Below are 21,616 nucleotides of genomic sequence, written 5' to 3' on the forward strand. Positions count from 1 at the left end.
GTGTGTGTGTGTGTGTGTTTGATTGATGGCTGTGCTCTGGGTGGTTCCGTGACGTGTTCTGACTCTTCTTGTCAGTTTTTTTCCGCAGATATAATACACTTGTCCAGGTAACTCTACCTGTCCTTTCCCACATTTCACAAGCGCTCTCAGTCCCGCCCCCTTTTCCGCTTCGCCGCAGGAATGCAGGAGAGCAGCATTTACATTGTACGTGAGTGTGTATGTAATGGATAACTGAAAACGGCCTGCACAGAGTTGCATAATTCACACATATATAATACAGGGTATATAATGACAGAGTATAGTAAAACAATATGTGTGTGTGTGTGTGTGTGTGTGTGTAAGAAGTTTTGATGTTGAAGTGATTTTCACACCATAATCAGTTAAGTTGAGTTTAGCAGGTTTCAGTGGTCATATCAGAGCAGCAGTTTCTCATTTCACGCCTGAATTCCTTTTAAACAGTTGGTCAGATGAGCTCCAGTTCTGCAACACCCTTTAAACAAGACTGGACACACCTGGGGGGAGAGGCATCGGATTGGTTCAGTCCAGTTTATTTCCATTTAGCTCAGTTTAGTTCCGTTATTCACTTCAATACAACTCTGTTCTTTAAAATTCAGTTCAGTTCAATGCAGCACATTTCAATACAGTTGTGTTCAGTTCAGTTCAGCTTAATTCAGTTCGGATCAGTTCCCTTCACTGTAATACAGTTCTGTGCGTTTTACAGTTCAGTTCATTTGAGTTCAGCTCAGTTCAGATTAGTTTAAGTCACTTTAATACAGTTCGGCACTTTAAAACTTTTCATTTTAAGTTCAGTTTACCTCAGTTCAAGTTCTTTACTAAAGGCAGTGGTTGTTTAAAGAACCATGATGACTCAAATAATGTGTTGGATGCTTGTCTGGTTATAGAGTTCCTCACATTGGTGGAAAACGTTTTGTAAAAATGGGCTTCATAATTGTTACTGTTACTCTTACAAAAAGGTTCTCCAAGGGTTCTTTACTAAATGCAGTGGTTCTAAATGACATCTGAATTCAATACAGTTCAGCTATTTTAAATTGAGTTAAATTTAGTTCAGCTCCGCTGAGTTAAGTTCTTCACTTCAGTTCAAATCAGTTTATTTAAATTCAGTTCAGTTCAGTACAACACATTTACAGTTACAATACAATACAATACAGTTGTGTTCAATTCAAGTCAGCTTAATTCAGTTCAGATGAGTTCACATTACTCAAATACAGTTCAGTATATTTTACAGTGCAGTTCATTTCAGTTCAGTACACTTCAGTTTAGTTCACTTCACTCTAATACACTTCAGTGCTTTTAGGGTTGAGGTCAATTCAGCTTAGTTAAATTCAGCTTAGTTCAATTCAGATTAGTTGCATTCAAGTAGTTCACTTCACTCTAATATAGTTCTTAGAGATCTTTTCATTTGGGTTTAATTTAGTTCAGCCCATCTTAGTTCAGTTCAATTCAATTCAACTTAATTAAATTCAAATTGATCATTTGACTTCAGTTCAGTTCCGTTCCGTTCCGTTCCGTTCCGTTCAGTTCCATTCAGTTCAGTTCAGTTCAGTTCAGTTCAGTTCAGTTCCATTCAGTTCAGTTCAGTTCAGTTCTATGAGAATGAGAGATTTACACTAGACTGACTTAGACTTGATTTACAGGATATTGTTTATGAAGCAACAGAAACAGAGCAGCACACACACTCAGCTCACACACTCAGTCCTCACACACACTCAGCCCTCACACACACTCAGCACTGTGTGTGTGTGTGTGTGTGTGTGTGTGTGTGTGTGTGTGTGTGTGTGTGTTTGTGTGTGTCTGTGTGTGTGAAGTTACACTTTAACCAAAACATTCCCTGGAACCCCTGTGTGTGTGAGGGTGTCAGACAGACAGAAACTGTGAGGTGTAGAAACAGAAAATAACCTGTGGGGGTGAGAGTGAGTGTGTGTGTGTGTGTGTGTGTGTGTGTGTGTGTGTGTGTGTGTGTGTTTGTATGTTGGAACTCGATAGTGGGGGTGGGAACTCATTCACCTTCTTTAATAAAAGAACAACCAGAACAGCTTGATGTGGAACCAAATCCTACTGAAAGCGATACTCCCCAAACCTGACACCCCCGAACCCACATCACCATCAACACCCCCTCCCCAGTATCCAATCCACCACCACCCCAGCCCCCAAAATGTAGCCAATCATCAGACACTTGGTTTCTTTGGTCTTTCTAAGGTCTTTCTTTAGTTTCACACTGGAGCTCAAGGCTAATGTAGCTAACAAGTAATGGAAGCAATTAGCATGGATCAAACCGCAGGCCTAAATCATCACACACTCTCCTCTACCTGTTAGGATCTGTTCAGTATAACCTAATAGATGTGATTTGTGCTTTCTGACACTGTATGACTCACTGTTGTCTATAAAGCAGCACAGTAGTTAGAAGCCATGTGCTGCCACCTTGTGGTAGATGTGCATAAATGTCAGTTTGTGAAATTCCACAGATTTCCCCAAATTCCCAGTGTAACTTGGGTGATTGAGAGGAACAAATTCAGAGTCGGGGTTTGGTGCTTCATTGCTGAGAAACCTGTGAACCTGCACATGTCATCTGAGTGTGTTGATGATGGCAAAAAAGTGACAAATTCCTTTGGACATTTCCTTTGAAGACTACTTTTTGCTGCACATCACCCTTGCATGTATCCCTCCATCATTTTAATGATACAGTTAATGATACAGATTACCCACATGAACCAGATTAACACTGTCAGAATCCCTCATCATTCACACTATACGTCATAATATTTAGGAGCGGATTATGTACAGGATTCTTTTTAAGGATTGTGTTTCTACAGTGGTTTTACTGTATTTAAAACCACAACGGCTAGAAGAACTGTTTGAATGCTTAAATGGTTGACTGGATATTGGGTTCCTTGCCATGGTGGAAAACGTTTTGTAGATGGTTCTATACAGCACCAATACTGGCATCTAGACAGAATCAACACAGAATCTGTGTTGTGATCTTTGGATTTGAGAAAACTGTGTGACTCTTGGATTCATCTCCCATCATATGGAATTGCATTTCTATTTTAGGAATAAATTTGACATATCGAGAACTTCAGCACTTACTGCAATCTTAATAGAGTTTATCAAGGGTTCTTTAGTGAAGACTGAGGTCTATTATACAATGTCTTAGGCGCTAGGCTGTGTATTCATAACCATTTGAAGGTTTCAGAGGTCCAGACGTCTGGTTTCATTTACCACCACTGTGAACAATTCTGACTGGGTACATTTCTCTAGAACAGAGCTTTTCACACCAAACCCAACTCTGAGTGACTTTGTTAATATCTCCACTTTCATCATGTGGAGGATTTTGGAAATGTGGTGGACTTCCCCTTTAACCTGATTTAATGATGGGCTTTGTGTGTGAGTATGTAGGAGGCCTCTCTCCCTGGCCTCTTTAGAGCTCCAGCCCTTTGTTTGAAGCTCAACCTTGCTGACCCCTTTATCTACTACTGTGCATGATACATTCTCACCACACACACTATCAGAATCACTGCTGTGCTAAGAACGGACCACCAATAATATTTGGACAGCGGTCCTACGGTGGTATCTTTGCTACTAAACTGTGCAGTAACAGATGAGCTGCAGTCTGTAACTGTACACCTACAAAATGCAACTACATGGGAGGTGTTTCTGATAAAGTGGCCACTGAGTGTAAATACAAGGTAGGTGGACAAAATAAAGTGAACACTGCAGTGCATCTGTGTGTGTGTGTCATATGGTTTATCTGTCAGTCCCGCCATCCTGCAGACTTTATATAGCACACACAGCAGCTGCTGAGGACGCTTCTATCTACCCCCCAACACACACACTAACACACACACACACAGACACACACAAACAGGCGGTTATAAATACAGGTCCTCTCAGTGTGTGTGAGGGTCAGTGATGGCAGAGAAGGGCAGCAGCAGTGTGAGCTCCAGGATGGCGGCCCGGAGGAAGGAGAAAGTGGCGGAGAAGATGGAGGAAAAGAAAGGAGAGAAGAGTGCTGAGGATGGAGGGAAGGCGGAGGTGAACGGGACAGGTGAAGCTGTCAGCAGTGGAGACGCAGCCGTGACCAACGGAGCAGCCAACGAAGCTGGACAAGATAAACCAGAACCAATAGAGCTGCCCCCATTCGAAACTCTCACTGGGTGAGTGGCCTGCACACACACTCAGTCTGAGGCTGTGTCTCAAATCCAGGTCTTTAGTAATGTATTTTTTTAGTGTTCACCCTTAGCAATGTACTTGGTAGAACTGCAGTCCAACATATACCCATTTAACCTACAGCAGTTTAGCCCCGCCTGTTCAGCCTAAGCAATTTAGCCCCATCACGTTCAGCCTACAGCAATGTAGCCCCACAATATTCAGCCTACAGCAGTTTAGCCCCACCCATTCAGCCTAAGCAATTTACCCTGCCTGTTTAGCCTACAGCAATTTTACCCCACCTGTTCAGTCTACTGCAGTTTAGCACCTCCTGGTCCGCCTACACCAGCCCTGCCCCGTCTGTTCAGCCTACATCAATTTATCCCCGCCATGTTCAGTCTACAGCCGTCTACCCCCACTATGTTTAGCATACAGTGGTTTACCCCCACCTATTCAGCCTAAGCAATTTACCCCTGCCTGTTTAGCCAATAGCAAGTTCAACCCCACCTGTTCAGCCTACAGCGGTTTAGCCCCTCTCATTCAGCCTACAGCAGTTCAGCTACACCCATTCAGTCTACAGCAGTTCAGCTACACCCATTCAGTCTACAGCAGTTCAGCTACATCCATTCAGTCTACAGCCGTTCAGCTACACCCAGTCAGTCTACAGCAGTCCAGCTACATCCATTCAGTCTACAGCAGTTCAGCTACACCCATTCAGTCTACAGCAGTTCAGCTACATCCATTCAGTCTACAGCAGTTCAGCTACACCCATTCAGTCTTCAGCAGGGCTCATTCATCATACAGCCACAGTCGCTACATTTCCATTGACTTTCACTTTGTATTACAGTGTATTTAACTGTAAGGGATGAAGAGAGGGTGGTGTAAAAATAATTATGGCTGTTTTTAGGGTTATGAACTCTCACAGGAGTTGTAAATGGAGCTCTGGGGGGGACAAGAGATGTGCAGGATATGAACTTTAAATTCATTTTTTTTTTCCAGTCCTAATGAGGCTGATGCGAGTGTGTGTAAGCAGCTCTGATGTACCACTGAAGGAACAGATAAACACAAAAATCCATAATTTGTATTCAGTTATTTTATTGTATCACCCATGACTCTTTCAGATGTCTGCACGCTAGTGGCTAATGTCCACTGACACATTCTGTGAGTTTATCTGGCCCTTGGCCTTTTGGCCTGTTGTCTCTCTCTCATCACATCATTGCACACTCCAGTCTAAAGGGCAAATACCTCTCCAAGGCCACACTAAGTGGTTTGCTATATAAATGCTGCGTTCCTAACAGTCAGTACTGACACACTCTGACAGGACTAAGCCTCATTCTGAAAGTGTGAAAGACATACAGCCAAAAATCTAACTTGCTTTACTAAAGCTACAGTGCTACATGTTATGGTCTCACTATGCATATTAGCTAATCAAACCGTGTGGAGGTGTTCAGTAACAGACTTGATTGTGTGGTTTCTGACTCTGTATAACTCGGTTTTATCTAGACATGGACAAACATATGTTAGCATAGCTAAAACAGTAGCAGCATTTAGACATAGCATGAATTGTAGCCAGGATGAGTTGCGGTGGTTGGGGGGGGTGGTGTTCATGCAGCAATGAAACAATGAATGTGCAGGTGTCCCAATACTTTTGTCTATGCAGTATAGATGTGTGCATTTAATATCCTCATACAGAGATTTATTAACTCCAGAAGTTTCAACTCCATGAACTCTTCCGTGAAACGCTAGTACCGGTTGGCTTCCGCCACCACAGCAGTTTACATTAGCTGCAGCACGGCAATTTAAAAACTGTGTGATATGTACTTGTACAATGCAGAGCTGGTCCAGGTTATTTTGTTACGTCTTTATTGGGGTCTTAGTGTAGCTAGTAGTTTTATTAGCCCTGATATGGCTGCTGTCCGATATGATTAATTCAAGAATTTTGTGCAGCAGCCATGATTACACGGTGCTTTAGCAGCTAATCAGTCAGCTGGAGCTCTGGGACATAAACTGGCAGCAGAATCAGACGCTTTAATTTTGGCTCAGTGAGAGACTGGCAGTCCGTGTTTTCCAGCTGCCAGGAGGAATCACTGACACACACAGTGTGCATGTGTGTATTTATCTTGTAGTGGGGAGCAAGTTGACAAAAGCATGGCCAGCAGCTGTGTCTATCTGATAGGATACTTACAACAAATTTGTTAGCGCTTCAAAAAGTGAGGGAAGTGGAAAAGTGCGCTGGTTAAGGCAGTGAGGGAAGTGTTGAAGTGTGCTGGTTAAGGCAGTGAGGGAAGTGGAGAAGTGCGCTGGTTAAGGCAGTGAGGGAAGTGTTGAAGTGTGCTGGTTAGTGCAGTGAGGGAAGTGTAGAAGTGCGCTGGTTAGTGCAGTGAGGGAAGTGTAGAAGTGCGCTGGTTAAGGCAGTGAGGGAAGTGTAGAAGTGTGCTGGTTAGTGCAGTGAGGGAAGTGTAGAAGTGTGCTGGTTAGGGCAGTGAGGGAAGTGTAGAAGTGCGCTGGTTAAGGCAGTGAGGGAAGTGGAGAAGTGTGCTGGTTAGGGCAGTGAAGTAAATGTAGAAGTGTGCTGGTTAAGGCAGTAAGGGAAATGTAGAAGTACACTGGTTAAGGCAGTGAGGGAAGTGTAGAAGTGTGCTGGTTAAGGCAGTGAGGGAAGTGTAGAAGTGCGCTGGTTAAGGCAGTGAGGAAAGTGTAGAAGTACACTGGTTAAGGCAGTGAGGGAAGTGTAGAAGTGTGCTGGTTAAGGCAGTGAGGGAAGTGTAGAAGTGCGCTGGTTAAGGCAGTGAGGGAAGTGTAGAAGTGTGCTGGTTAAGGCAGTGAGGGAAGTGTAGAAGTACACTGGTTAAGGCAGTGAGGGAAGTGTAGAAGTGTGCTGGTTAAGGCAGTGAGGGAAGTGTAGAAGTGTGCTGGTTAAGGCAGTGAGGGAAGTTGAGAAGTGTGCTGGTTAAGGCAGTGAGGGAAGTGTAGAAGTGCGCTGGTTAAGGCAGTGAGGGAAGTGTAGAAGTGTGCTGGTTAAGGCAGTGAGGGAAGTGTAGAAGTACACTGGTTAAGGCAGTGAGGGAAGTGTAGAAGTACACTGGTTAGTGCAGTGAGGGAAGTGTAGAAGTGTGCTGGTTAGTGCAGTGAGGGAAGTGTAGAAGTGTGCTGGTTAAGGCAGTGAGGGAAGTGTAGAAGTACACTGGTTAAGGCAGTGAGGGAAGTGTAGAAGTGTGCTGGTTAGTGCAGTGAGGGAAGTGTAGAAGTGCGCTGGTTAGTGCAGTGAGGGAAGTGTAGAAGTGCGCTGGTTAAGGCAGTGAGGGAAGTGTAGAAGTGCGCTGGTTAGGGCAGTGAGGGAAGTGTAGAAGTGCGCTGGTTAAGGCAGTGAGGGAAGTGTAGAAGTGTGCTGGTTAAGGCAGTGAGGGAAGTGTAGAAGTACACTGGTTAGGGCAGTGAGGGAAGTGTAGAAGTGCGCTGGTTAAGGCAGTGAGGGAAGTGTAGAAGTGCGCTGGTTAAGGCAGTGAGGGAAGTGTAGAAGTGCGCTGGTTAGGGCAGTGAGGGAAGTGTAGAAGTGCGCTGGTTAAGGCAGTGAGGGAAGTGTAGAAGTGCGCTGGTTAAGGCAGTGAGGGAAGTGTAGAAGTGTGCTGGTTAAGGCAGTGAGGGAAGTGTAGAAGTGTGGGGTTTGGGATGCAGAACAGACCCAGTCAGCACAGTGGAGAAGTGGCACTAAAGCAAGGAGGATAGGTCTTACTGAGAGAGAGGTCCAGAAAAGGCTGCAGTCACTCTAAATGTTAAATTATCAAAGAGATTTATTTACACTACATAGACAAAAGTATTGGGACACCTGCTGTTTGATTCTTCGGAAAAGCATTTATCGTGCTTTTGTTGGAGTATGTAAATGTCTACTGTCTAAGGAAAGCATTCTACTAGATTATGGAGCATTGCTGTGAGCATTTGATTGCATTCAATGGCAAGTGCATTAGAGAGGTCAGGATGTTGGATGATCCCCACCCTACCACACCCCCAACTCCCCAACTCATCCCCAAAGTATTGGATAGAGCTGGTGGGCTTCATGCACCTCTAGCCTGGCATTAGGCATGGTGCAAAAGATTCATGCTCCAGAGAGTCCTATTCTATTGGCAGTATTTGCACATTTGTGTCAGCCATCAGTGCAACTTAAAGTGGCTGAATGGGTTCGTTAGAAGGAGTGTCCACAAACATTTGGACATATAATGTAGTTCAGTGGAAACCCCCTATAACGATAGTAATACAAGACTCTGTGAGTGTGTGTGTGTGGAAGCAACGAGTATTAATAGCCTGTAGATTCTCTCTGGCATTTCCATCCACCGGCATGTGAAGAAGCCACATTTTGCCCTGTCTAAACACAGTACTGCAGCAGCCATCAGGCCGAAACCCCCTGAGCGTGATCCGAACCCAGCAGACTTAGCTGCACTGCATCGTGGGAGATTTTAAGGGTTCAGCAGAGAGTATTTGGAGGAGAACCCGAAACTGTGTCTCACTGCTTTGTCAGGCTTGGCATCCGATCCTCCTGGGCAAAATTAGCAGCAGTAAAAATACCCCAGCACTTGAATGGAGGAGCTGAACTGGAAGTTATGCAGGTCACTGGGTCGCTAACGGCCCTAGCGCTAGGTAACTAGCATCAAGCTAAAGGTGAGAAATAGCACCGCTGATTTACTGGCGCACAGAACTGTGCAACATTTCATGAAAGGATCAGCAACAGCTACAATATCATGAGAAACATTACATTTTAAAGGAATAGTTTGGTGAACGAAAGTAAATTTGACGTCAAAACAATGTTGAACTGTAACGTTGGACAGATGTTGAATTCTAGTTGAAATTAAAAAAAATTGTTGTCATTAAAACCTAATTTTGCTCAGCTGTTGGCCTTTGGTTGGAAATCAAAGCCGGATATTCATACAAAATCAACTTTGGATAGACATTAAGCCTTAACGTTTGATAGATGTTAATTTTTGGTTGCCCTACCTCATGACCAAAGGTCAATATTGTTAAAATGTTGATATATCCTCCAGCAAAACATCAGTTGACCTCACATTTCTACACCAAATAAACGTCGGCGTTAGACATTGTCCTACATTTAAACATAAAACATCTATCAACGTTAGTGACCGGTCGGGGTGTGTTTGACACATTGGTGTCAGAAGTGTACTTCTTTAGAGTTTTGAGGCTAATATAGCTAACATGCAGTGGAAGCTAATTAGCTTGATGCTAGGTCACTATTTTCACCTCAAAGCTAATATTCTTATCCTAAGGGTCAGTATTGCCACCTAATGTTCACTACCCTTGATAGAAGTTATGATTCTCACTTAAAGGCTTCTTCAATTTCAAAAGGTCACTATCCTCACCTAAGGGTCACTACACGTTCTATTGATCACTGTTTTCACCTGATGATCACTACACTTCTGACCCAAAGATACTACTTGTAATGGTCACTATTGTCTTTTAAAGGTCACTAAAGGCCCACTACACCTTCTAATGCTTGCCATTATCACATGGCAACACATGGCCCACAAGGTCACTACCCTTTTCCTAAAGGTCACTATTCTCACCTGATGGTCACAACACATGAAAGAGGTCATTATTCTCAAGTAAAGCCATCTTTGTTTTAAAAACGTCACTGTTCTGACCCAAAGATCACTACACCTTCTAATGGTCACTATCGTCTTTTTAGGGTCCCTAGACTTTTTCTAAAGGTCACTATTACGATGCAATGGTCACTGCACTTGATAGAAGTCACTATTCTCACTTAAAGGCTTCTTTGCTTCCAAAAGGTCACTTTTTATAGATCACTCTTATCTTTCAATGGTCACTACACTTTCCCTGAAGGTCACTGCTCACTGTATGATCACTACATATGATAGAGGTCACTATTCTCATGTAAAGGCCCCTTTGTTTTCAAAAGGTCACTGTTCTGACCCAAAGACCACTTCTTCTTCCAATGGTCACTACTATCCTTTAGTGGTCACTACACTTGATTAAGGTCTGTACTCTCTTAAAGGTCTCTTTGCTTCAAAAAGGCCTGTGTTCTGACCTAATGGTTACTACACTTGATAAAAGTCACTACTGTCACTTTAAGGCCCATTTCATATTCAAAAGATCACTGTCCTGACTGAAAGGTCATTACACCTCCTAATGGTCACTAGACTTTTTCTAAACGTCACTGTGGTTTCCCCCTGCAGTGACCGGATGGACCCCTTCTCCTTTAAGTTCCAGTTTAAGAATGTGGAGTACTCTTCAGGCCGCAATAAGACGCTGCTGTGTTATCTGGTGGACAAGAGCAGTGGAGTGGATGGCCTGCTCCGGGGCTTCATGGAGGACGAGCATGCGGGGGCTCACGCCGAATTGGTCTTCTTTCAACTGATCCTCCCCCAGTACGACCCATCCGTTAACTACACAGTCACCTGGTATGTCTCCTCAAGCCCATGTGCCTACTGCTGCTCCAAACTGCTGGAGATCCTGCAGGAGAGGAAGACGCTCCGACTAAACATCTTCTCTGCCCGGCTGCTGGAATTTGAGGAGCCAGACAACAGGGCTGGTCTGAAGGCTCTGGCCGCGGCAGGTTGTAAACTGCGGGTGATGAAGCCGCTGGATTTCTCCTACAGCTGGGACACATTCGTAGAGCACGAGGACCAACGCTTTACACCCTGGGAGGACTGCCAGGAGAACTACGAGTATTACCAGGAGAAACTTGCTGATATACTGCAGTAATGTGAGTTAAACACATAATAACACAACAAAAATAATAATGTATAATATATACTACCATTAATTATTCATTATCTATCATTAATTATTTAGTATTCATAATGAATTTGTCAGTATCCCCTATTATTATTATATATTAATTACTCGCTAACCATTGTCAAGAGAGTATCCACTAAGATTTTGTCAGTATCCACTATGCGTTATTTATAATTCTCTCTGAATTAATCAGTGTCTACTATGCATTAGGCAGTATCTACCATGAGTACCTCTATTCACTATGAACTATTCAGTATTCCCTATGAATCATTGATGCTCCACTATTAACTATTCAATAACCATTATGAATTATTCAGAAAACTCCAATAATTATTCAGTACATATTTAATTTAATTGACATGTGGCCCCACATACATATAAACCCTAATATTTTAAAGGTGCTAAATGTGAAAACACTGTGACATTTAAACACAGTAGTATCAGCCCAGAATTGACTGTAGAATTATAAAATATATTTTTTATCATTCTGAAGAGTTGCTTATTTGTTTACTGTGTTGATCTTTGATCTGTTATTAACTCTGTCTGTATTGATCTCTTCTCTCTCAGGAATAAGAGGAAGTAAAGGATCAGATGAGAAAACACAGATTCACTCCTTTCCAACCAACTTAAGGAGTGTGTGTGAGTGTGTGTATGGCTGTCAGCGAGTGTGTGGGGTAGTTCTTTCCCTTGTTTAGAGTTCTCCAGAACCCAAAGAACCCGGTACCTTATTTTGTTATGAAATTCAACACTTTTTACAGAGGAGAGTGAGAGTTTGTATCTCTAGAGGAGGAGAGTTTGTATCTGTGGGTCTGATGTGATGGTGATATGGATGAATGTTTAAGCAGGTAAATTCACCTCAAATCACTGGATTTCAGCAGGAGCCCTCAACTGACCATCTCAGATTTGCTTCATTTGTTTTAGGTAATAAAGTTTGTGTCTTCAGCAAATAGGGTGCACATTTGTGAGGTAATATTTTTATCATTTGCTGAGATATATAAAAAGTGATGTAGTGCTAATTTTGTGCCTTAACATAAGAAACATATGCAAACTTATATTGATATTGATGGTAGAAATGTGAGATTATTCTCTGGATGTTTGTGCATTTATTAATAAAAACACAGAAATATTACTATAAACAGGAAACAATAACTAAATATAGTCATTTTCTAAATCTTGTAAATCAAACATCTTTACTACTTTAAGGACAGTGTTTATCTGATAATGAGTACTGAAATATGAGTAATGGGGATTTTGAAGAACAAAAAACACACCAGGTTAAACCTACAGAGCTGAATAGCTCAACTTGCGGAATACATCTGAGAGTTGGATCAAACTTGGATCACATTCTCACCACAAGCTAACCACTCTAAAGTTGGTTTGGAACTGGACCGAGACCACCTCCTCTCAAGGATCTCAGTGCAGCTGCTTTGGTCCACATACGAGTGCGATTACTGTTTTCGTATCCGCACAAACGAACGAGTCAGATTCAACCAGACTAAAAAGTGCAGATGTCAAAACGCCCTTAGACACTATTTAAAACCATGCCCAGTTTGTAATGATTTATATATATGCTAACATTAAAATGACTACTTAGAACATTATTGATAAAATATGAATTCATTCTGAGATGGTCAGTCAGGAAGCCTTTGGTGATTTCACATGAATTGACCCAAATTAAAACACTTTATACAGTCAGCTCTGTTGATCTTTTTTAAATTAGTGATTATTTGTGAGGTTTTAGTTGTTTTTATTGTAATATTTTTTGTATATGTAAGTGCACCACTAATCAGATCCATTCTGCACTGTGTTTTTAATTCTTCATCTTTTTAGACAAAAATGCATTAAGTGTTTTTAAGAGCATTTTATTTAATGTACTTTATGGATACTTTAGAGATGGAGGTTAGAGACACTGTCATTTCATTTTTGTAATAAATTTATGTTACGTGAATGACACAGCAGTGAGCTAGCAGCATTATTTCAGAGATGTTTAGTGATTCTATCCCAAAAAAAAAAGAAAATTAAAAATGTTTTCTCATTTTAGTGCCTGATTATTCTTATTTTCACACTTTACCACATCCTGTCTATATAACCAGACTCATATTTACAGTTTTACAATGTTTAAACAAAAGCAGATTTATTCACTTAAAGACACATATATTTCTAAATACAGATAAGTACAATAAAAGCTCAAAGAAGAAATATATAAATCGGGATGGACAGTTAACTCACAAGCTAAACCATATCAATATATAACATTTAATAGCATAACACAGTCGGGTCTCGACCCACTACACAGCCTTCACTACAGAATTAATTACAGACAGCTCCAGTTAAAAGCTTGGACACACCTGTTCATTCACTTCACTATTTTTTTTTGACAGTGCTAAACATCCATTCAGTCAAAGGTGTCCAAACTTTTGACTCCTGCTGTAGACAGAAAAAAGTGTGTTTGTGCGTGTGCGTAGCAGCTGTACAAGCAGCTTTTGTACATTAATGAGGGAAGCTGACCCCTACAGGCCCCTTCCATCAATGTGTTCAGAATACATTAATGGGCAGAGCCTGTTTAAGTCAATCAGGGAGGTGAAATCATTTTGAGGGTTCTGGGTATTTATTTGGACACTTGGAGAGGAGCTGTTGAGGCTATTTTTCTCCGTCCCCCACACCGGGGGTGAGGTACGGCCTGTACATGTCGCTCAGCAGCAGCTCTAGCGCCCCCCTGTGGATGCTGCTGTCCGCAGGCTGCTGGTCGTTAGTGGTCAGCGTGCGAGTGTGGGCTGTGTGTAAACCCTCAATGGCGCTGGACAGCCAGATCAGCCTCTTCAGACTCTGGATGGAACGGCCACGGTCATGCATCAGCTGGTGCTCTGTTACAGCCCGCCTGCAGGGGGAGACAGAGAGAGAATTCGTGGCTGTGGCCGAACTCAGTGGCTACATTCGAATACTGATTGCATCACAGCAGTGCAACTAGGCTGTCCCATTTTGAAGGCTCCTTCTCCATGGCAATGAGGGATCCACCCAAAATATGACGAGATTCATTGTTTGCCACCTAGCAGCCGTAGCCAAGGTGTATCATGACGCAACAGTAAGGGCAGGAACAGCGGTGCTGTGACACACTGAGGAAATCCGCAGTAGAGCAGACCGTCTCATTTCAGTTCGGCCATCGTAGTTTATACAGCCTTCAAAGGATGCAGCCCCTGAATTGGAACACTGCTTATATTTCATTAGGCCTTTTCCACATTATCTGGATATGTTTGGGAAAAGCATGCTTGTAGACCAGCTAAGCTAAGCTGGGCAACCAGCAGCTGTAGTTTTAGCAGGCACAACTAGTAGGGAATGAAATTCAGACAGTGAAACACATACATCTCATACAAGAACATTGCAAGTGTATTGCACAAAATACAGAGTGCAGAGGTCAATCAGACATTTCCAGAGATCCCAAATCACAGCAATCACAGAGAATTAACCTTAAAATAAGCGTAAAATCATAAAGAATTGTAAAAACATTTACTGCCCATACAGTCTGTATAGGCACAGTCCAAATACAGCCCGTTTTGAAGTTAATGCATTTGTGGTGTGACAGAAAGCAGCACATTTACATACACTATTTGGACTAAAGTATTGGGACACCTGTTCATTCATTGTTTCCTCCAAAATCAAGGGCATTAAAAAGAGTTAATCCTGCTTTGGCTGGAGTAACTGTCTCTACTGTCCAGAGAAGGCTTTCTATTAGATGTTGGTGTCTGAGGATTAGATTGCATTCAGCGTCAAGAGCATTAGGGAGGTCCGAATGTTGTACGGTTGCCATCCCACCACAATCTTAACTCCCCAACTCGTCCCAAAAGTACTGAATGGAGCACCATCATTCCAGAGAACACAGTTCCACTGCTCCACAGCTCAAAGCTGGGGAGCTTTATACCCCTCTAGCCCACGCCTGGCATTAGGCATGGTGCCAATAGGTTCAGGTTTATCTGCTCCAGAGAGTCCTATTCTATTGGCATCTTCTTTACAGAGAGGGGATAAGCTGTGTGTGCATTTGCACATCTGCGTCAGCAATGGGCGCAAGTTAAAGTAGCTGAAGTAGCATTTTTTAGAAGAGGTGTCCACAAACATCCGGACATGTAGTGTATATATAAATGTGGATCGTTGCTCATTTACATCAGTCTTAAAGGCACAGTGGTTTTAATTGTAAGGGATAAAGGAAGGGTGGTGTAGAAACTCTCAGTTTAAACCATGTAGTTTTAGAAAGCTGTCTGTGAGATGATTGTACATTGCTCTTTGCTTTGAACATGTTCTGTCTGGCTTATTGAGCAGCCCACCTCACGAAGCAGATCAATATGATAGAATTATCTTTATTTTATATTATTGGCAAAAGTGGCGTCGTGAACAACACCACTGGCATATGTACTAGACTTTTCACTGAGGACAGCCTCGGTAGCTTCACTCCGAAGGCAAGCTGCGTGGATTGAGCACTCTGCTACACCGTGAGGAGAAGCCTGGCTAAATGCCCGGTTAAATGCCCGGCTTCGAGACACTGTGAAAGAGAGCCGGGGGTTTAGCCGGGGGTTAAGCCGGGCTGGTCCTCACCGTGTGGGCAGAGGACAAGTCTGCGAAGCGCTGCGAGAGACAGAGCCGGGGTTCAGCCAGGTGTTCTTACAATCATCCAACCCATCGACCTGTCCCACCAACATCAAGTCATGATTCTTGTGTTTGGCGGTCCGCCCATAATTTCATCCTACCAGGACCTGCTCATCTTATCAGTGCAGTCAGATAACTTGGTATTTATACCGTTTTACTGGGTTTGTAATGTTAATTGCTTTATTTAAGTGTAGTATATACTCCCAGATACACAATATCGTTTAAAGTGTGCACGTTTGTTCAGAAACATCGAACATATGTTTCAAACGTGTGCACAGGAGTCGTTGGAAAAGTGTGTACGATAGTGCAACAGTGTGCATGTTAGTGGTACTTGTCCTACTTGTAGTTTTACTGCTGGAAAAGCTTTCTGATGAGTTGATGTAGTCGGTCAGATTATCCTACCTGTAGAGTCCTTTAGCTAGCTACGTTAATACCATTTTCCTCTTAAATCGCTGGTGTAAGCAGAAAAGGTGACATAAATAGCTGCCACTGTTGGGGCCCTTGAGCAAGGCCCTTTACCCTCTCTGCTCCCCGGGCGCTGGAGTTGGCTGCCCACCGCTCTGGGTGTGTGTGTGTGTACTCCCTGCCCCTAACACGTGTGTGTGTGTGAGTGTGTGTTCACTACCAGATGGGTTAAATGCGGAGGACACATTTCGCTGTACAGTGCACAGTGACAAATACGTGCACCTTTACCTTTACCTTTATTATTTCTCTACGAGTTACTGCCACTCTGTCTGTAATTGCTAGGACAATTGGACCCGGTAGGACCGTTAGACAGCGGTATCTGTAAATATGCGCTGCGGCAGGACATTTGGATAAAGTAGGACAACTCGGGCTGCTCGTCTTACGATGTGTAGCTATCTATAAATGAGCTGATAACACACAATTTCTCTGTCGTAAGGATGTGTGCGTTGTCATGGTAACGTAAACAAACTTTGTTTGTTCATCAGTGACAGATGTCTGTCAGTCGCGCGCGTTTATTAATTATGATATTAAGACGCTCTCAGGGAGCTCTGATGCAATTAGGCGATGTTTGTGTTTCATATTAAAACTCAGCGCTTCACAAAACACCCACACGGGGCTTCAACTTTCACTTCAGCCATTGTTGGATTGTAAATGAAGTCTGTTACCTGTCAAAGACTAGGAGACAACACTGAAACTATGGACATGGTTTAATCTTTGATTTTAATTGTGAGCTGATCTGCCTGCTCGTATATTTAGATCTGTGTGTGTGTTACAATCGTTGAAAAGAAAATGAGCTAAACACATAGTGAACAGCTGTGCAGTTGAACACAGTAAAAACATCATGAACAGTTGAATGAATGCTATGAGCACTAGGTGGCGATGTAGGTCAGAGTTTGGCTTCACGCGCCTCCGTACAGTCAGGCTGCCCTCTTCAGGGTCACTGTGCGCTTGGTTTGCATCACACTGGGGTTGTTTTTGCTCTGCTGCTCTGTTTCATTTTTGACACTAAGCTACAAAACGCCACCGAACTTAGAACTTAGCGTTTATACTGAACACTAGAATATCCCAAAACTCTGCATTTCTTTTTATACATGTTGAGCACTGATAATGAAGGTGTGTCAAAGGCCTGAGCTTCAGTTTTTTATGCAGTTTAAATTCATTTTAACATTATATATTATTATAATATTATTAAATATATTATATAAATATAATATTTTAAGATTAAGATTTTAATATTATTTTTCATTAAAAAAGAGTAATTTACATTTGTAGCATGCATTAAATATATAAACAATTGTTAAAAATGATAAGGTCTCTCAGTATAAACAAATGAGTTCAGGACACTTTAAGACTTCCAAGGCTTGGTTTAACAATTAGGAAGACTTCATTTAACACACTTTGTATCTAAGAAGCATTTCTTCTTATTATTATTATTATTATTATTATTATTTTAACTAAATTGTATTATTCATTTGTTATTAAGTTTATTTAGTTATTTATATTGTTAATTAATAATAAGTCAGTCAGAACATCTCTACAACAATAACAACATAAACTGTCAAATCAGGGCGAGTGCACTCACCTCTCGTTCTCCTGGCAGTGTGCAAGCGCTAACACCATCAGCACCACCAGACTGATGGAGGTTTGGCATCTCTGAGCTTTTAGCATCATCTGCAAACAAACACACAATGACATTCTGTTACTGTCACACATTCACAACAGTGCAACATCAGCCCTAACGCAACAATAATAAAGACCGCAACTCAAATGATATTTTTCTATGTTATATTTTACTTGCATGAATGTGCTTTAATAATAAATTGAGGTGTGGAACATAAACTTTTAGAAATAGCAAAGTTAATCATGATAATCAAACTTATATTTACTAATACTTGTTCAATATTGGAGCATGGTTACATTTTTAAAAAGGTCAAATATTTCAGTATTTTTCAGTGAGTAGTTTATTATTCCAGAAAATCATTTCAACATGTTCTTGTAATATAAAATATATTTTAGAGTATATACATTTCTACCAACTATAAACAGCACATATTATATTTACAGCTTTAATGTACACAATGCTTACAATAAAGCTTATAGTGTATATTTTATATTATATATTTTTTAAGTATTAATTTAACAATGTGAAATAGACTTGTATCAAGCAATACAAAAATTATATATACATATAATAAATGAATGTACTATTACCGCAGGTTGACCTATATATTTAACACACTCACCTTCTGACTCTGCTTCAGGTGCAAAAGGGCCGTCTCCAGCACTTCACTGCCTGTGTATGTGTGTCACTGTGACTTTTATACATGTGCTCACCTACTCCGCTACTGATTCAATCATAGGACGTCACTTCACACTCTCCACACTCCACAAAAGAAGCACGCACAGTGTTCTGAAGGAGGGTCTCTCACTTTTCTCACCATTGACCAGTCCATCCAGTGATCATTAGCATGTGAATATGCTGGCAGTGCTAGCTTTTCAGGAGTGACTCTACAGTAATCCTGTTGGCTGAGCGAGACCTGTTACTCAGCTCCGGATATTGTGGATTGTGCTATTGTTTCACACACAAAGTGCCAAGCACAGAGACTCTGAGGAGTTACACAGTAAACTGTAAACTATAACAACAAGCTTGGATTCGTCAAATGCTGAATGTGATGAGTCAAGCTGAGAAGCTTTTGTGGCTTTGAATGAATGAAGATAAGCTGTGGAGTTATACTAATAAATAATATTTAAAAATTGGCACTCACTTACCCCTTCATCCAACCCACATACACTGTGGAATGACGGCTATCGAAATTTAGGTGGCAGAACACAGCTACAACTGGCACAGTTGATCCAAATAGAAAAGCTGTATAGAAATTCCAGATAGAACGACTTACAGTTTTGTTCTGACCCACAATAACACTTTCATCTGTCCCAACATATCGTTGTGGAATGACAGCAATGTCTAAATCTAGGTGCTGGAACACAACCACAACTGGCAGAATTGGGCTCAAATAAGAACTGCTGTACAACTGCAGCCTTACTTGGGCTGTTTTTGAGCTAGAATCATCTGCTATCTTATCATGACCCCGTTTACACTTGGTCACTTCACGTGACTATAGCATCTGGATTGTATCCTGCTAAGATTTTACCCTCATGCATTTACACTCAGTAGTTATGCGTCTCCGGTTATTCAGACTGAAATCCGATTGCTGTGTAGGGCAGAATTTTCACATTTGCACATTGCATGGTAATTACTACTGGTGTTTCATTTGTACAGGAGGTGGGGGTTTGGTCGTTAAATGCATCTTAGAGAGATACATACACAATGCATTTCAGAGCACCTTGTGAAATGGCCTGACCGATCAGATTTCAGGTTTTCAATGCGTTTTTTACATGTGCATTTTTAAGTGGCTTGGCCTCATCCAGATATAATCCTGATACTCAAGACACATGAAGTGACCAGGTGTAAACGAGGTCTTAAAAACCTCATAATTACAGCATTAACCTCAAACACTCTGTCAGCTGTAGCACAAGTCTCCAAAAAGAAACTTTTAAAGGAAAAGATCAGCAAACAGTCTAATTTAGTGGCCAACGTTTATCTCAATAGCTTTGTACTGAAGCTAAGAGGCTAATGTAGCTAGCCAGAATTATTGTTGCCTTCAAGTCTTTTATGAAATCTCATGTTTACGAGATAAGGGCAAAAGGACACCACCACTGCCTAAGATCACACCGTGTTTACTAGTGGAAAATTTCACCCTGAATAGTTGAGGCTGTAATAGTTTGCAATAGCATCCATGCTAAAAGATTCATATGAATATGTGATAGTCATGCTTCTATCTGGATAATAAACCATCGCCCACGGCTCATAGTTGTGCAGCTGAAATGGCAACAAAAGTAAACAAAAAAACTTTTTCCCAGGGTGTTCATTTCCCACCAAACCACTTGAACAAAGTCATAAGTAAAAACCTGGACTGGAGAGGACTGAAGGCAGCATGGATGCTACACTTTTTAGCATGGTGCTACCTGTACACTTAATTGTCACAATCGAACACATGCAGTTAGCATGATGCTAATTAATTGGGTAGCCTCATTCAGGACAATGGCCTTGTAGCTTCAGCGTAAAACTAAAGAAGACACCAAGCATGAGTCAGCTGTCTGATTGCTTTTGCTTTTGAGTAAAATAGATTGTTGCCCAACTTTTTTCTTTTAAAGAATAAAAAGTTCTCCATGTGTTTAGCTCACACTCATGCTTTAGCTTCTGTCAGTGATCCAGCTCATTAAAATACTTTCCTCTAAGTGATGTATCTCAGCTCTGAAACCAAGTGCTTATCAGAATTACTGGGTTACTGCGACATGAGAGAAACCATGGAACCTCAAACACAGTAGCAACACTTAACAGAATTGGTTTCTGTCTGAGAGAAACGCGTTAGAGTATGTGTGTGTGTGTGTGTGTGTGTGTGTGTGTGTGTGTGTGTGGTCATTACGCACCTACACTCTAAATTCTTGAGCAGACTATACCAGCTATCTAGCGACCAGCTGGCTCAAAAGGGGAGAGCAATTCACGCTCAAAATAGACACAGCAAAAGAAGGACTCCCAAAACACAGAACTGAATTACAAAAGGTCAGAAGGTCACTCCAAAGAAATGCACTTCATTCTGTGGCCTTAGAAACAGAATGGAGAAAAACAGTTAAGAGCCTTCTCTTGTTAAAATGACTTTTAACAAGAGGAAATTCATGTTTACTGATTTACAAACTCTAAACTATGTCTGCAAAGAGCAAAGAGAGTTAGCTGGCCAATCAATCAAGCCCAGTAATATCATGATCAGTAAACCATTTGGTGGAAAAAGAAATCTGCACCTCCATAAAGCTTGTCAGCAGATGGAAGCAAAGTGCTCTAAAGTCTCCTGCTTGACTTTTGACTTGAAAACACATTGGAGCAACACCAGCAGATAACATGGTACCTCAAACCGTCACAGAAAATGTACACTGGACTTCAGACACCCTGGATTCTGTGCCTCTCCACTCTTCCTCTAGACTTTAGGACATGGATTTCCAGGTTGGAAGCTTCTGACACCGTCTACGGTTCAAGAGTGGCTTTAACCCATTTCCTGGAGATGGCTGTGTGTGGTAGCTCTTGATACACTGACTCCAGTCTCAGTCCAATTTCTCTTGTTCCTCTTGTCATACATGTTGCTTGTGCACCTTTTCCCACCACATTATTCCCTCCCAGGCAACTTTTCATTAACATGCTTTGATACAGCACTCTGTGAACAGCCAGCCTTTTCAGCAATGACCTTCTGTGACTTATCGTCCTTGTGGAGGGTGTTGATGATCATCTTTAAACAACTGTCAAGTCAACAGTCGTGGTTGTGTGTGCTGAGCTAGATTGAGAGATACACAGTATTTATACTGTATGATTAGTAATTTACTCAAACTCCAAATTAAATATCTTAATAATATGAGATACCTCTTTTTGCCTTTTAAAATTAGATTATGAACTTTTCATTAAATTATTTTATTTTTACCATTATGTTCATTCTGTGGTTGTCAATGCCAGGTAATGCCAATTGCAAAGCTTTCTAAATAC

At 41.6% G+C, this 21,616-nt stretch overlaps 2 protein-coding genes across 2 annotated transcripts; one reads left to right on the forward strand and one right to left on the reverse strand.

Moving 5' to 3' along the window:
• Window positions 1–3,927: 3,927 nt before the first annotated feature.
• Window positions 3,928–10,893, forward strand: apobec2a (apolipoprotein B mRNA editing enzyme, catalytic polypeptide-like 2a). Its single transcript, XM_072666226.1, has 2 exons — window positions 3,928–4,172; window positions 10,365–10,893. Exons 1-2 carry the CDS (start codon window positions 3,928–3,930, stop codon window positions 10,891–10,893), a joined length of 774 nt encoding a protein of 257 aa, XP_072522327.1.
• Window positions 10,894–13,150: 2,257 nt separating this feature from the next.
• Window positions 13,151–18,324, reverse strand: pth4 (parathyroid hormone 4). Its single transcript, XM_072666337.1, has 3 exons — window positions 18,270–18,324; window positions 17,609–17,697; window positions 13,151–13,804 (listed from the first exon to the last, which is right to left on the reverse strand). Exons 2-3 carry the CDS (start codon window positions 17,695–17,697, stop codon window positions 13,567–13,569), a joined length of 327 nt encoding a protein of 108 aa, XP_072522438.1. The 5' UTR covers window positions 18,270–18,324; the 3' UTR covers window positions 13,151–13,566.
• Between the last annotated feature and the right edge of the window lie 3,292 nt (window positions 18,325–21,616).

This window comes from Salminus brasiliensis, chromosome 21 (assembly GCF_030463535.1).
Source record: "Salminus brasiliensis chromosome 21, fSalBra1.hap2, whole genome shotgun sequence".
Lineage (NCBI taxonomy): Eukaryota > Metazoa > Chordata > Actinopteri > Characiformes > Bryconidae > Salminus > Salminus brasiliensis.

Coding starts and splice junctions, on each gene's coding strand:
- apobec2a (XM_072666226.1), top strand. CDS start 3,928: ATGGCAGAGAAGGGCAGCAGCAGTGTGAGCTCCAGGATGGCGGCCCGG. Junction 4,173..10,364: donor CCATTCGAAACTCTCACTGG/GTGAGTGGCCTG, acceptor TTCCCCCTGCAG/TGACCGGATGGACCCCTTCT.
- pth4 (XM_072666337.1), bottom strand. CDS start 17,697: ATGATGCTAAAAGCTCAGAGATGCCAAACCTCCATCAGTCTGGTGGTG. Junction 13,805..17,608: donor CACTGCCAGGAGAACGAGAG/GTGAGTGCACTC, acceptor CTCCCCCTGCAG/GCGGGCTGTAACAGAGCACC.